The sequence below is a fragment of the Podarcis bocagei genome, assembly GCF_964188305.1.
Source record: "Podarcis bocagei genome assembly, chromosome: 12".
NCBI classification, from domain to species: domain Eukaryota; kingdom Metazoa; phylum Chordata; class Lepidosauria; order Squamata; family Lacertidae; genus Podarcis; species Podarcis bocagei.
The window spans coordinates 10,135,068-10,147,206 of record NC_138137.1 but is presented as its reverse complement, the minus strand read 5'-3'; the positions used below and the strand labels follow the sequence as shown (position 1 = coordinate 10,147,206).

The following is a 12,139-nucleotide window of genomic DNA, read 5'->3' as shown; positions in this document are numbered from 1 at the left end:
AGAAGTATGAGCCTATTTTGCAAACTAGGTTTGCCTTTCCCAAAGTGCAACTCTCATCTGAAGCTATGTATTGTCGTTTCTGTCTTTCAGGTTACCAGTCTGTCTTACCTAATCAACAACAAGGGTTCCAAGGACTCATGGGAATGCAACAGCCTCCCCAAAGTCAGAACCTAATGAATAATCAACAAGGAAATCAGGTGCAAGGCATGATGGTCCAATACCCCACCATGTCGTCGTATCAGGTACAAAGCATCTATATTGAATGTCTTCATTTTGGGCATGTGGATTCCTAAAATAAAGGCTACTACCATTCCATAAGAAGTCCATATGTGTCCCTACATAAAATTATGTGAAGCTGAAAATTTGGGAGTAAAAATCACCACCACCGTACAATTCCTTCAAGTAATAAATTGGAAATCCAATTGATCTGTATAATTTTTTCCTGTTGTTACAAGAGGAAATAACAGCAAAATTGACACAAAACATACACATAAAAACATGCTATTACAAATATTGAAATATGCTTAATAAAATTATTGTAGTACAGAACAAGAACTGTGTTTCTAAATAGTTTCACATTTGCCACTCAACTTAGTTCATTTAACTTTAACTTAACCAAATATTATCTTTTCTGAAAGTGGGAAAGCAGCAAAATACCTGCCCCTTTACCCCTTGTTTAAAACTCTGGTTTAGAGCCCAATGAATCTAATTGTAATTTTCAAATGATGTGTAAAAAGTATTTGTTATTAGACTGGCGGCTTTAATACCAACATTTGAGGGCCATTTATCTTATCAGCCCTATTTCAAGCCATTCTGTCAACGCCACATTTCCATTCTGCGGTTTGACTGGGAGCTACAAAAGTTCATTCCATCAGATAAAACACCTTTCTTGCCCTTGTGCCACATTTGAGATACAGAACCACCAGCGCCTCCTCCTTTCATTTTTCGTTGTATGGTGGGGAAAAAGAGCCCTGCTGTTAATAATGTCAATCTACACAAGCAGTAAAAAGACAAGGGCGTCGGGTAATGGAGGTTAGGCACCCTCCATTTAGGATCTGATATTTTTTATCATTTAAATGTCAGAAGAAGCCAGAACATGATTTAATTCTCTGGGCTCCGCATGTTTCCAGGACCCCTCTCAAGTTCAAAATAACGGAGACTGAGGTATTGAAAAGTAATTTGTTGATTCTGCATTTGAGAACTCCACTAAAACATAGCAGCGTGATATTCTGCTTTTACAGTTTTGCTTTGGTTTCACACTGCCAACAAAACAGCATCTCCTGGTCAAGCAATATCCCACCTCCCCAGACACTTGTTTCGGAAGTCAAAGGTGGAAAATATTGCGCAATCTGAGAAGTTGAACCTAAATGGTTCATTTGTGTCTATGCTAACACTCAGTAGGGTGAGGATCTTGTTTCCTGATCTCCTAAGCAATAAAATTCAAGACAAATCCATAAGTGCAGAACCATCACCTGTGTGACTCTCTCTCATCCAGTGAGAGAACTGCACCAATTCCATTTAGAACACTCTACCAGTTCACTAGGGACGCGGGTAGCGCTGTGGGTTAAACCACAGAGCCTAGGACTTGCCGGTCAGAAGGTCGGCGGTTCGAATCCCTGTGACGGGGTGAGCTCCTGTTGCTCGGTCCCTGCTCCTGCCAACCTAGCAGTTCGAAAGCACGTCAAAGTGCAAGTAGATAAATAGGTATCGCTCCAGCGGGAAGGTAAAAGGTGTTTCCGTGCGCTGCTCTGGTTCACCAGAAGCAGCCTAGTCATGCTGGCCACATGACCCAGAAGCTGTACGCCGGCTCCCTTGGCCAATAAAGCGAGATGAGTGCCGCAGCCCCAGAGTCGGCCATGACTGGACCTAATGGTCAGGGGTCCCTTTACCTTTACCAGTTCACTAAACTGATGCCTAGTCCAGTGTTCTGATTTTAAAGCCATATTCTGAATGAATGAAAGTCTTTTCCACTTCAGTGAGGCTCTTCCAGAAATAATTAGTTCTGGAATGAGCTCTTATGCAAAGAGAACTGAGTTATTACAACTATACATACTGGACTACATTTTAATCAGCTCAGCACTATATATAAATACACGTTCAATTTCCCATCTCTTCTGCTTCCTTCTCCCTACCTGTCAGCCCAAGCATACGGGAAACAATATGTTCACTTCTTAAATTCTTCAGCTACTGGTGAACTAGCGTGAGCCCAAGTCTAAAGACCGGGCATTTCATAGAACTGGAACAGACATGAGTCAAAGGTGGAGACCAGTTATGAAAGAAAACAAGACAGAAGGAAAGAAAGCTTGTTAGGAATTTTAGAGATGAGTATGAAGACCCTAAATTTACTTCTTGTCTTTTAGGTGCCAATGACCCAGGGTTCTCAAGGACTGCCACAACAGTCGTATCAACAGCCACTCATGCTACCTAATCAATCAGGTCAAGGAACACTTACAGCCACTGGAATGCCTGTTTACTGTAATGTCATACCTCCTTCCCCACAGAATAATCTCCGATTGATTGCACAACACTGTCCTTCGAATAATGTTCCACCAGTTATCTCTGCCAACTGCAGGACAAACTGTGCGAATATTAACAATGCTGGATGGCAGGTCAAGTACTGAAACTGTGAATCCTTAGTACCAATATATAAAAGGTAGCTGGGTTTTTTTGTTTTTGTTTTTTAATGACAACTATCTCATGGCCTTCAAACGAAATGAGGAACACAACAAGAGTTATCAGTTGAGGGCATAGAGTCAGTGCTGCTGGAAATATGTAAAAACAACAACAAAATGTAATAAGTTGTTCTCGCTGGTTAATGGTGCATATTTTTGTCATGTCTGCTAGGTCTGCCTTTATAGCTTAGCTAGTGACATGAAATCATTGAGGTAAGATTTTTTCCTACCACTGAACACCACTGTGTAGATTATAATATCCCTAATTCAGATTAGTTTTGTACTTTGTGTTGAGTTTGTGAAGCGAAAAGTATTTAAAAATATATAATAAAACCACATTGTACCAAAGTTGTAATGGACATTTAAAAGAAAAAAAGCTGAATGGAAGGAATAATTTATATACACTATAGAGTTTTTTTATGGATATCTACTGTATTGTAGTGTTAAATCACAATAAAGCTACTTGACCTCATGAAGAAAGGTCAGCTTTCTACTATCTGCTTGACTATTTATTTCATGCCTTTTCACTTAGGCTTCTTGACTAACTAGAAATGTGAAATATAGCTATCAGTAAAACACCTTGCTATTCTTTTGCTGATAAAACTACATTGATATGAGATTCAAAGGCAAATACAAATTCCTTTGTATTTTGAAACAAATGTACAGATCTTGCCCGTACTGCTTCTCATGTTGATTTTGAGAGAGACAGTCTTTGGGGATTTTGGGGAGAGATGCCTTTACCTGAAGAACTGATGAAATCTCATGCACAGGAGAAAAGTTGCTCAGTATTCTGCTTATACTTCCCTTCCAGTCACGTCTAACAGTTCTGAGATATATCAATATGTTAGAAACCTCGTCGTCACACAAATCAGATTAGGTGGTAAAAGCTGTGCCTCAGTTTTATGCTGCAGGCAGGAGGGGTTCAAGTGAATGAATTTCCTCGATTTAAAAAGTGGGTGGGTGAGAGAAGGCAAGGTTATAATGATACCCTGAAATCGCAGTTGAGAATTGGGGGTTCTCCATTCACACAGAGCAAGTATGAGGTCCAGTATCCCTGCCTGACATTTCACATGAACATGCCAAATACCCAGAACCTGCTCCATAATCATCTTCAACATACATGGATTCCTCGGCAAACTGTACATTCAGGGTCCTCTGGAAGTAGAAAGTCTACAAACCACTGTGCTGTCTGATAGAAAACCTAATCCTACTGTGAGTGATGCTTGTTTCTATCGATGGGGCTGTGGGAAGAGGGACACTTGCTATGTCACCATGACAATTCAAGTGCCAAATGCAGAGCAAGGACTGTACTCCTGCCAAAGTAAACAGCACCACAGGGGGCGGGAAGAGAGAATGTGGTTGCAAGTACACATATTCCTTCTGCAAAGTCACATTGTCTGCCTCAACTCTCAAGCAAAGAGGTACACTACTTTGAAAGAAAAAGAGCTATTGAGATTACTTCACAAACACACCATTTTGTAAAAGGATATGTGATTGGGGAGGTGTTCGTTAAAGCTAAAGAAAGAAGCTTGGGGTTTGGATAGGGGCAAGTCCCGACTAGTTCCCTACTCAGTCATGAAACTCTGCGGCTTGGCCTTTGGGCATAGGGTTTCCATGAAGGTGAGAATGTATATATGCGTACTCTGAAGTCGTCCCCATTGAATTTATTGTAGGTTATTCCCAGGTATACCCAGGGGGTATACAGGGCCAGCCCAATACGTTCTCCTGCTTGAGACAGAATTACAAAAGGCACTTTCCACCCCAAATAAAGCTGGCTAGTTTGGCACCTCATAAAATCTCATGGTGCATCTGCCCAGCAGCAACAAACATGTCTCTCCCATATTGGTCTCTATAGCCACTGCTACCAAACTTTGCAACAGTTTGACTTCATCCTCCATAGGCACACTCCTGCACTGCCTCCCGAGATAGATGAATGCCAAGAACAACAACATACAGTCGTACTTTGGGTTAAGAACTTAATTTGTTCTGGAGGTCTGTTCTTAACCTGAAACTGTTCTTAACCTGAAGCACCACTTTAGCTAATGGGGCCTCCTGCTGCTGCCGTGCCGCCGGAGCCCAATTTCTGTTCTCATCCTGAAGCAAAGTTCTGAACCTGAAGCACTATTTCTGGGTTAGCGGAGTCTGCAACCTGAAGCGTATGTAACCTGAGGTATCACTGTACCCTTCAACATTCCTCAGCTGAAAAGAGGTGTCATGAGCGAGGAGTCAGCTTCACCTGCTGAGCAGCAGCCTGAAGGAGCAGACGGCAGAGAGACTCCCCCTGCTACTGATCAGCCTTCTTGCTCCTGATGTGAAGCAGCTGGTTCCAGTTTTCTTAAGCCTCAGTCAGTTGCTGGAAACAACATTTGTCGTTCCTGGCCAGACTGTGCTGCTCATTACCTTGGACTCTCGGCTTTCTTGACCCCTGGACTGTCTATGTGAACCGAGATATTCCTCACCTTGGGACTGGACTGAACCTTCCATACAGACTCTGCCTCCAGGCAAGTAACCCCCCCCCCCAAAAAAAAACCCATTGGCTGGTTGCGCACCCGTGAGGGTGATGAATTGAAGACAGTGTTTCGGACACAATATGGGCACTTTGAGTACACTGGAATGCCCTTCGGATTGACCAATGCGCCCACAGGCTGACCCACAGTCTTCGGTGCTCTTCTCCTGTGGGTACTACTCCTGAAAACTTCAACCAGCAGAGCGGAATTATAGCATTTGGGACAAAAAACAATTGGCTATTAACGTGGCCTTTGAGACATGGCGTCATTTGTTGCAAGGGACCCATTATCCAGCTGAAGTTCAGACCGACCATGGGAACCTAGAACATCTCCAGACAGCCAAGTACCTGAGTCACCACCAGATCCACTAGTCCCAGTTCTTCCTCTTCGATTTTAATGTCACCTATATTTCCAGAAGCTAGAAACAGCGAAGCTGGAGTATGAGCGGTCTGATGATGCATTACATACGGCCACAATCTTGCCTCCTGCCATCTTTGCTATGGGCCAGGTTCATGGAAACTTTCTGTGGGAGCTGCGGGAGGAGCAACAGCAGGACGCCTATGTGCAGCACCAGTGGCAAGAATTGTCTGACCGGACTGGACACACGCCTCGCTATTGGACGGCGCACCAGGACCTGTTGCAGTTTTGGAACCGTTATTATGTGCTTCCTGGTCCACTGTGGGGAACTGTTTTGCGGTTATGCCATGACAGTCTTCCGGCAGGGTACTTCAGATGCTTCAAAACTCTTCTTTTGGTGGCCTCATCTTTGGGTTGAGGTGGAGCAATATGTGGCCTTCTGCCCTGTCTGTCAGGCTAAAGACATCCCTGGCAAACCGGCAGGACATCTTCTACCTTTACCAATACCTAAACGGCCCTGGTAGACCATTTCCCTGGACTTTATCATGGGCCTGCCTCAATCTCAAGGTGTGACTACCATTTTGGTAGTGGTGGATACCTTGACCAAGATGGTGCATTTTGTCCCTAGCACTGGCCTCCCCTTGACCCAAGAAACTGCCGACCTCTTCTTGAGGGAGGTGTTTCACTTGCAAGGCCTGCCACAGCGTCGCATGTCCGATAGAGGACCACAATTAACACTGCACTTTTGGTGGGTCCTTCTGACGGGTTGGGGGATGCAGCTCCATCTCTCCTCTGCCTACCACCCTCAATCGGATGGGCAAACAGAGCACATAAATGAGATCCTGGAACAGTATCTGCAGTGCTTTGTCAACTTCCATCAGGACAATTGGATCTCGCTCCTGGTGGCTGAATTCTCTTGTAACAATGCTCTCCACACTTTGACATTCCTGTCCCCGTTCTTTGCCAACTATGGGTTCCACCCCTGCTTCTTCTCCCTGCCATCATCTCCTTCCACACTTCGGTGGCAGATCAGTTTTTGCAGGAGCTACGGGCCATCCACCAGGTTCTTTGCAAGCAGTTCCAACGGGCAATGGATGATTACAAGCATTTCACTGACCAACATCAGCAGGCTGGGGGGGCCCTGGCTTGGTCTGGCTCTCCACCTGGCATCTGCCCATCCAGAACCCTTCATGGAAACTGGGGCCCCGGTTCCTCGGTCCCTTTCCTGTGGAGGTTGTGATCAACCAGATGGCCTACCCGGACAAGCTCCCAGCTTCCTACAAGGTACATTTGGTTTTCCACCACGCCTTGCTCATCCCTATGGCCCCTGCCACTATGCACTAACCGGATGCTCCCCCTCCGTGGCCCATCCTGGTGGAAGGGGAACCAGAATTTGAAGTGGCACAAATTTTGGACTCCCGTCAATGGCGACAGCGCTTCCAGTATTTGGAAGACTCAAAGGGCTATGGCCCTGAGGAACACTCATGGGAAGATGCCTTGCATGTCCCCAGTTGGTCCAGCAGTTCCACCATTGGTAACCCCATAAGCTGGCACCCAGCCAGTGGGTTGGGGGTGCCTTGGGGTGGGGGATAGTGTCATGGGCCACGAATCAGCTTCACTTGCTGAGCAGCAGCCTGAAGGAAGGCAGGGTGACTCCCTTTTTGCTCCTGATGTGAAGCAGCTGCATCCAGCTTTCTTAAGCAGGGTTTCCAGCCTCAGTCAGTTGCTGGATACAACGTTTGTCATTCCTGGCCAGACCTTGCTGCTTTTTGCTTCTCGTGACCTTGGACTCTCAGCTTTCTGACCCTCTTTACCCCACATCACCACCACCCCGAGCATTTCCGATCAGAAAAAGGGTGAGTGGCACCACCACACCAACAGGACAGAGCACACACACACCCTCCACTGTCCAGAGAAAACCCCTTAATCACAACTTTATTTTATTCTTTGGTAAAATTACAAAAAGAGAAGCGCACACAAATTTTAGAAAGGGGGAAGATTAGACGCAAATGCACAATTATTATTTTTAATTGCACTCTGTGCGCCCTTTCTTCCTGCCTTGGACCTCAGTGGCAGCAGCCTTTCCCCCTCCTCACCCAATCTCCAGCAACTGTGATGAGCTGCCCAAGGGAGGTGGCCAGCAGCAGTGGCCATGGAGAGGCAACAGGATGCTCCTTCACAGCCACAGCAGTCGTCTCTCAGGACAAGTGCCGCCTCATCCTCCCCTCTCAGCTCGACGGCAGCAACACTGGCAGGGGAAAAAGGGACATTCCATTATCAAATCCGAAGCCAGAATGGCTTTCGTAATTCCAGAACTGTCCCTGGAAAATCAGGACACTTGGAGGGTGTGGCGATGACACAGAGTCCCCGGACGTTTCACCATCTATTGATCCCTGTGCCACCACTTTATTTCTCGCTGCCACCACCCAGGCCCTACCTGGTACAATACTGAGTCCAGTCAGGGTTAAATTGGAACATAAACTTCTGTTTATTTATTGCAGTTTAACAAGCGTGTGGCTTCATAAATGGTATCAGTCCATTACAATCATGGGGTGCCTATCCAGACCTATAACTTCCGCTACCTGCTCTCACTCACTAAACCACCTCTCGGATATTTACTTGTCTTCCTAGCCCCTAACTGTTCCTGACTCAGCTTATTTCGCTACACTAACTCAACCTACCCACAAACTCTATCCTAATCCACTCCCACTCCAACCAACCACCCAACTCCCAACGAACTCCTCCCTTCGCCCCTCCCAGAGCTGGTTTTATACTCCCTCTGACTCCACCCCCCTGGGTCCTGATTGGGTAACTTGTTTAACTATTTCACCTCCAGCACTCTCATATGTTAATGTCACAGAGGGTATGCAACAAATCCCAGTAGTCTCCCTCCCAGCACTTTCAGGAAACGCTTCTTTGTTAGGAGTGTGCTTAACATTTTCTCCACCCACCAATTCCTAGCCCTAAATTGCTCTGTGCTACACACACACACACACACACACACACACACACACACTCACAGCTTCAAACACATACATTTGAAACTGCTAGGGAGGAGCTGCTTGAGGGTGGAGGAACTAGGAGCACAGAAACAATATACAGGAAAATGATTAAGCCTAGACATCCCTCCTCTGCTGCAAATATCCTCCTTCCAGTTTTGTGTGTGTAAAAAAGGCTCCCCAGGCTCCCATTACACATGTTTGCATGTAATGTGTAGTTTGGGCCTAATTAGAAAGCAGCCTGGTACTTTCCTCATATTTCCACACAAGGAGATTATTACTCAGTGTTCTCCTTTCTTACTTAAATTTTTTGCAGAACACATACGAAACTTTAATCAAGATTTGCTAACTAATTTTCACAGCCATGCCTATGTCTGTTCAGTCTCTAAGGGCCAAACCTATTTTTATGTTGGACCAAGTATCAAATTGCACTTGCTGAGAAGAGGTGGAGGGGAATGGAGGAAGAGAGAGAGAATCTCTTGGGAGCTTAAAAAAATGGAGGTGGAAACGACCCCTTTAAAACTGCAATGCCAGCATAAAACCCTCTACTCCAGGCAATAAAAGGGCAATAAAAGCTAAGGGCAATGCAATAACAAAGTGAAACACTTTACAAAGTATAAATAATCCACACTGAACTGTACTAAAGAAGTCTCCGGAGACCCACTTAAAAAAGACCCTCTCTGTTATGGTTCTTCCCCTCAGGATATTTGGCATGGTCAAAAGTCACCAAAAATTGTATTATTGCTTCTTTGCTTTGCTTTTTTAAAATGCAGAATGAATTGCAACAGCCATAAAACAGGCAGAACTTGCTACTTTGGCTTGCAGTATTTCCATGATGGCAGTCTCATGGGAGAGATTTGAGTAAGCGACATAGGCAATTTGAAAACCTATTGACTCACATTTTCATTAGGCTGATCCAGTTTGAGAGGGCAGAGGTTGATTTTGAGATTTTCTCACTCTTGTTGATCTAACTACATGTAATCATTTTTCCAGAGCTCCTGTTTGTTTGTTTGTTTGTTTGTTTGTTTGTTTCTGGTTTCTGATTTGATCCCGGAATATCCCACTGTTCCTTAGGACATCCCTACTTTCATTGGAGAAATGTTGAAGGGTATGGAGTTTTCTGATCCCCAATCAGTCAGAAAGCAATCCTGTATAGGGAAGTTGTTGGGGTTTTTTAATGTTTAATGTTTTATTATGTTTTTATATATGTTGGAAGCTGCCCAGAGCAGCTGGGGCAACCAGTAAGATGTGTGGGGTATAAATAGTAAAATTATCATTGTAGAATGGGGACGTCCCTATTTTCATCCGAGAAATGTTGGCGGGTATGTGACTGATGAAGGAAGGGAAGACCTCTGAGGGTGGAAGGCTGGGAAGAAATGGAAATGGCCAGGTGAGAGCTGGGAGGGTCCACGCCCTTTTGTGTGAGAATAGGGTTAAGATCTACCCCTGATAGAGAGCTCTTTAATGTATTTTATTTTTCTCTGTCTCTCTTTTCCCTCCTATTTTCTTTCTTCGTTCTCTTCCTCCCTCTCTCTCTCGTTTTTTCTTCTCTGCTTTTATCTAGTTTAGTTTAGTTTTTATTCTATTGTATGTTGAAAACTTTCAATAAAATCTCAGACTCTCCAAGTGTCCCTCTTTTCCAGGGACAGTCCCAGATTTACAGAAGCTTCTCCTGGTTTCTGATTTGATCCCATAATGTTCTGCTTTTCCTTAGGATGTCCCTATTTTCATCAGAGAAATGTTGGTGGGTATGGCAGAACGTCCCTATTTTCATTGCTCATAGAGTTACATGACTCCTTAGCCAAGGAGATGAGTAACTATACAACCTTTAGAAGACATCTGAAGGCAGCCCTGTAGTGGGAAGGTTTTTTAATGTTAAATGTTTGATTATGTTTTTATATATTCTGGAAGCCACCCAGAGTGGCTGGAGTAACCCAGTCAGATAGGTGGGGTATAAATAAAGTTACTACTAGTAGTATTGAATAGGACATCCCTACTTTCATAGGAGAAACGTTGGAGGGTATGGGATGGCTGAACCATTGCCACATAGATAGGGTGATGAAGTTGCAATGGGCAAGTCAAAGCCCACAAGTTGTTCTTCCTAAACTGCCTCCGTCCAGTATACCTGGACACTGAGGTCCAGCGCCTAGGACCTTCTGGCAGTTCCCTCGCTGCGAGAAGCCAAGTTACAGGGAACCAGGCAGAGGACCTTCTCGGTAGTGGCACCTGCCCTGTGGAACGCCCTCCCACCAGATGTCGAAGAGAAAAACAACTACCAGACTTTTAGAAGACATCTGAAGACAGCCCTGTTTAGGGAATCTTTTAATGTTTAACAGACCATTGTATTTTAATATTTTGTTGGAAGCCGCCCAGAGTGGCTGGGGAAACCCAGCCAGATGGGTGGGATATAAATAAGAATAATAATTATTCCTGTGATAACACTCTCCAAGTCAGGTGGTTTAAAGCAGCTGTAATTTCTGTACCAGAACTTTGCATGTGATGTCCTGTCTCTTAACTAGACTACTGTAGTACACATTACATTAGGCTGCCCTTGAAAATGATTTAAGAACTGCTGGCACAGAACATAGCAGCAATGCCAAATTTAGGTAGTTCCCCACACACGGGGCACCGAGCTCAGAAGACGCAAATTTGAGAATATCCATTTGAGGGTGTCCAATGTTCGGCTTTCACAGGGCACCATATTACAAGAGATTACCAAAATCTGCCTCTGACGGCAGCACACGTCTTGGCAAGTGCGGGCAGGAGAAAGCATCGGGGGACCAGCCAAGATACAAGGCAGAGCAATAAGAGACAGAAGAGCAGCTGTGACAAAACATTAGCATTGGTGTGTCAGCAATGTGCTTTCGTCACAGTGAAACTGCTGGCCAGACAGGACAGATAATGTGAACACACACATGAGAGGCACGATTGCCCAGAGTAGGGCAAAGACTGTGGCAGCAAAGCCCAACAATCCCAAATCTGGAGTCCATAATCTAAAATAATATTCCAGTCAGGAGGACAGGAATGGCACTTGGCACTGTCAGCTAAGCTTATAAACGATGACGTAAGGGAGATGGCATTCTTTCCCGCTCACCCTCTCCAAACATAGTTTCTGTGTCGCCTCCAGCCAAAGCCCCATAAACAATGTTGGGTGAGAGTTTTACTCAGAGTACAGCCATTGAAATTAATGGACCTAACTTTAGTCAAGCTCATTAATTTCAGTGGGTCAACTCCGAGTAAAACAGTCGAACATCGCCTTTCAGCTTCCCAAGTTTGTCTCCACCTGGCTGTTATAGACAACTCTTTCTACAGGACAGTGGTACCTCTGAATGCGAACGGGATCCATTCCGGAGCCCCGTTCACATCCTGAGCAGAACGCAACCTGCGTCTGCGCATGCACATGATGTCATTTTGAGTGTCTGCCCATGCGTGAGCGACGAAACCCAGAAGTAACCCATTCCATTACTTCCAGGTCGCCTTGGAGCGCAACCCAAAAACGCTCAACCTGAAGCAACTTTAACCCAAGGTATGACTGTAGTAGATTTATCGTCCATGTGACTGAGCATGCATCCCATTTCAGGGGGCCCTATCCACTCACCTAAAC

General features: G+C 45.0%; 2 protein-coding genes across 29 annotated transcripts in view; one reads left to right on the top strand and one right to left on the bottom strand.

Moving 5' to 3' along the window:
* ARPP21 (cAMP regulated phosphoprotein 21) overlaps nt 1-3,168 on the top strand; it is a 248,662-nt gene extending 245,494 nt beyond the window's left edge. For all 21 annotated transcript variants that reach the window (XM_081164496.1, XM_081164497.1, XM_081164480.1 and 18 more), the window contains 2 exons: nt 91-242; nt 2,361-3,168. In XM_081164496.1, coding sequence (XP_081020622.1) covers nt 91-242; nt 2,361-2,621 — 413 coding nt within the window. In that variant the 3' untranslated portion in view covers nt 2,622-3,168. The remainder of the gene's footprint in view (nt 1-90; nt 243-2,360) is intronic.
* LOC308570203 (uncharacterized protein) overlaps nt 1-12,139 on the bottom strand; it is a 91,839-nt gene that overhangs the window by 33,123 nt on the left and 46,577 nt on the right. For 2 of the 8 annotated variants that reach the window (XR_014000969.1, XM_081165029.1), the window contains exon 2: nt 3,414-3,498. The exons of 4 other annotated variants lie outside the window; for them this stretch is intronic. Coding sequence is in view for 2 of the 4 variants with exons in the window: in XM_081165029.1 (XP_081021155.1) it covers nt 3,414-3,436 (23 nt within the window). In the remaining 2 variants the exon portion in view is untranslated. Of the gene's footprint in view, nt 1-3,413; nt 3,499-3,660; nt 4,183-12,139 lie in introns of those variants that run through there. 2 more of the 8 variants (XR_014000970.1, XM_081165030.1) reach the window with 2 other exon arrangements.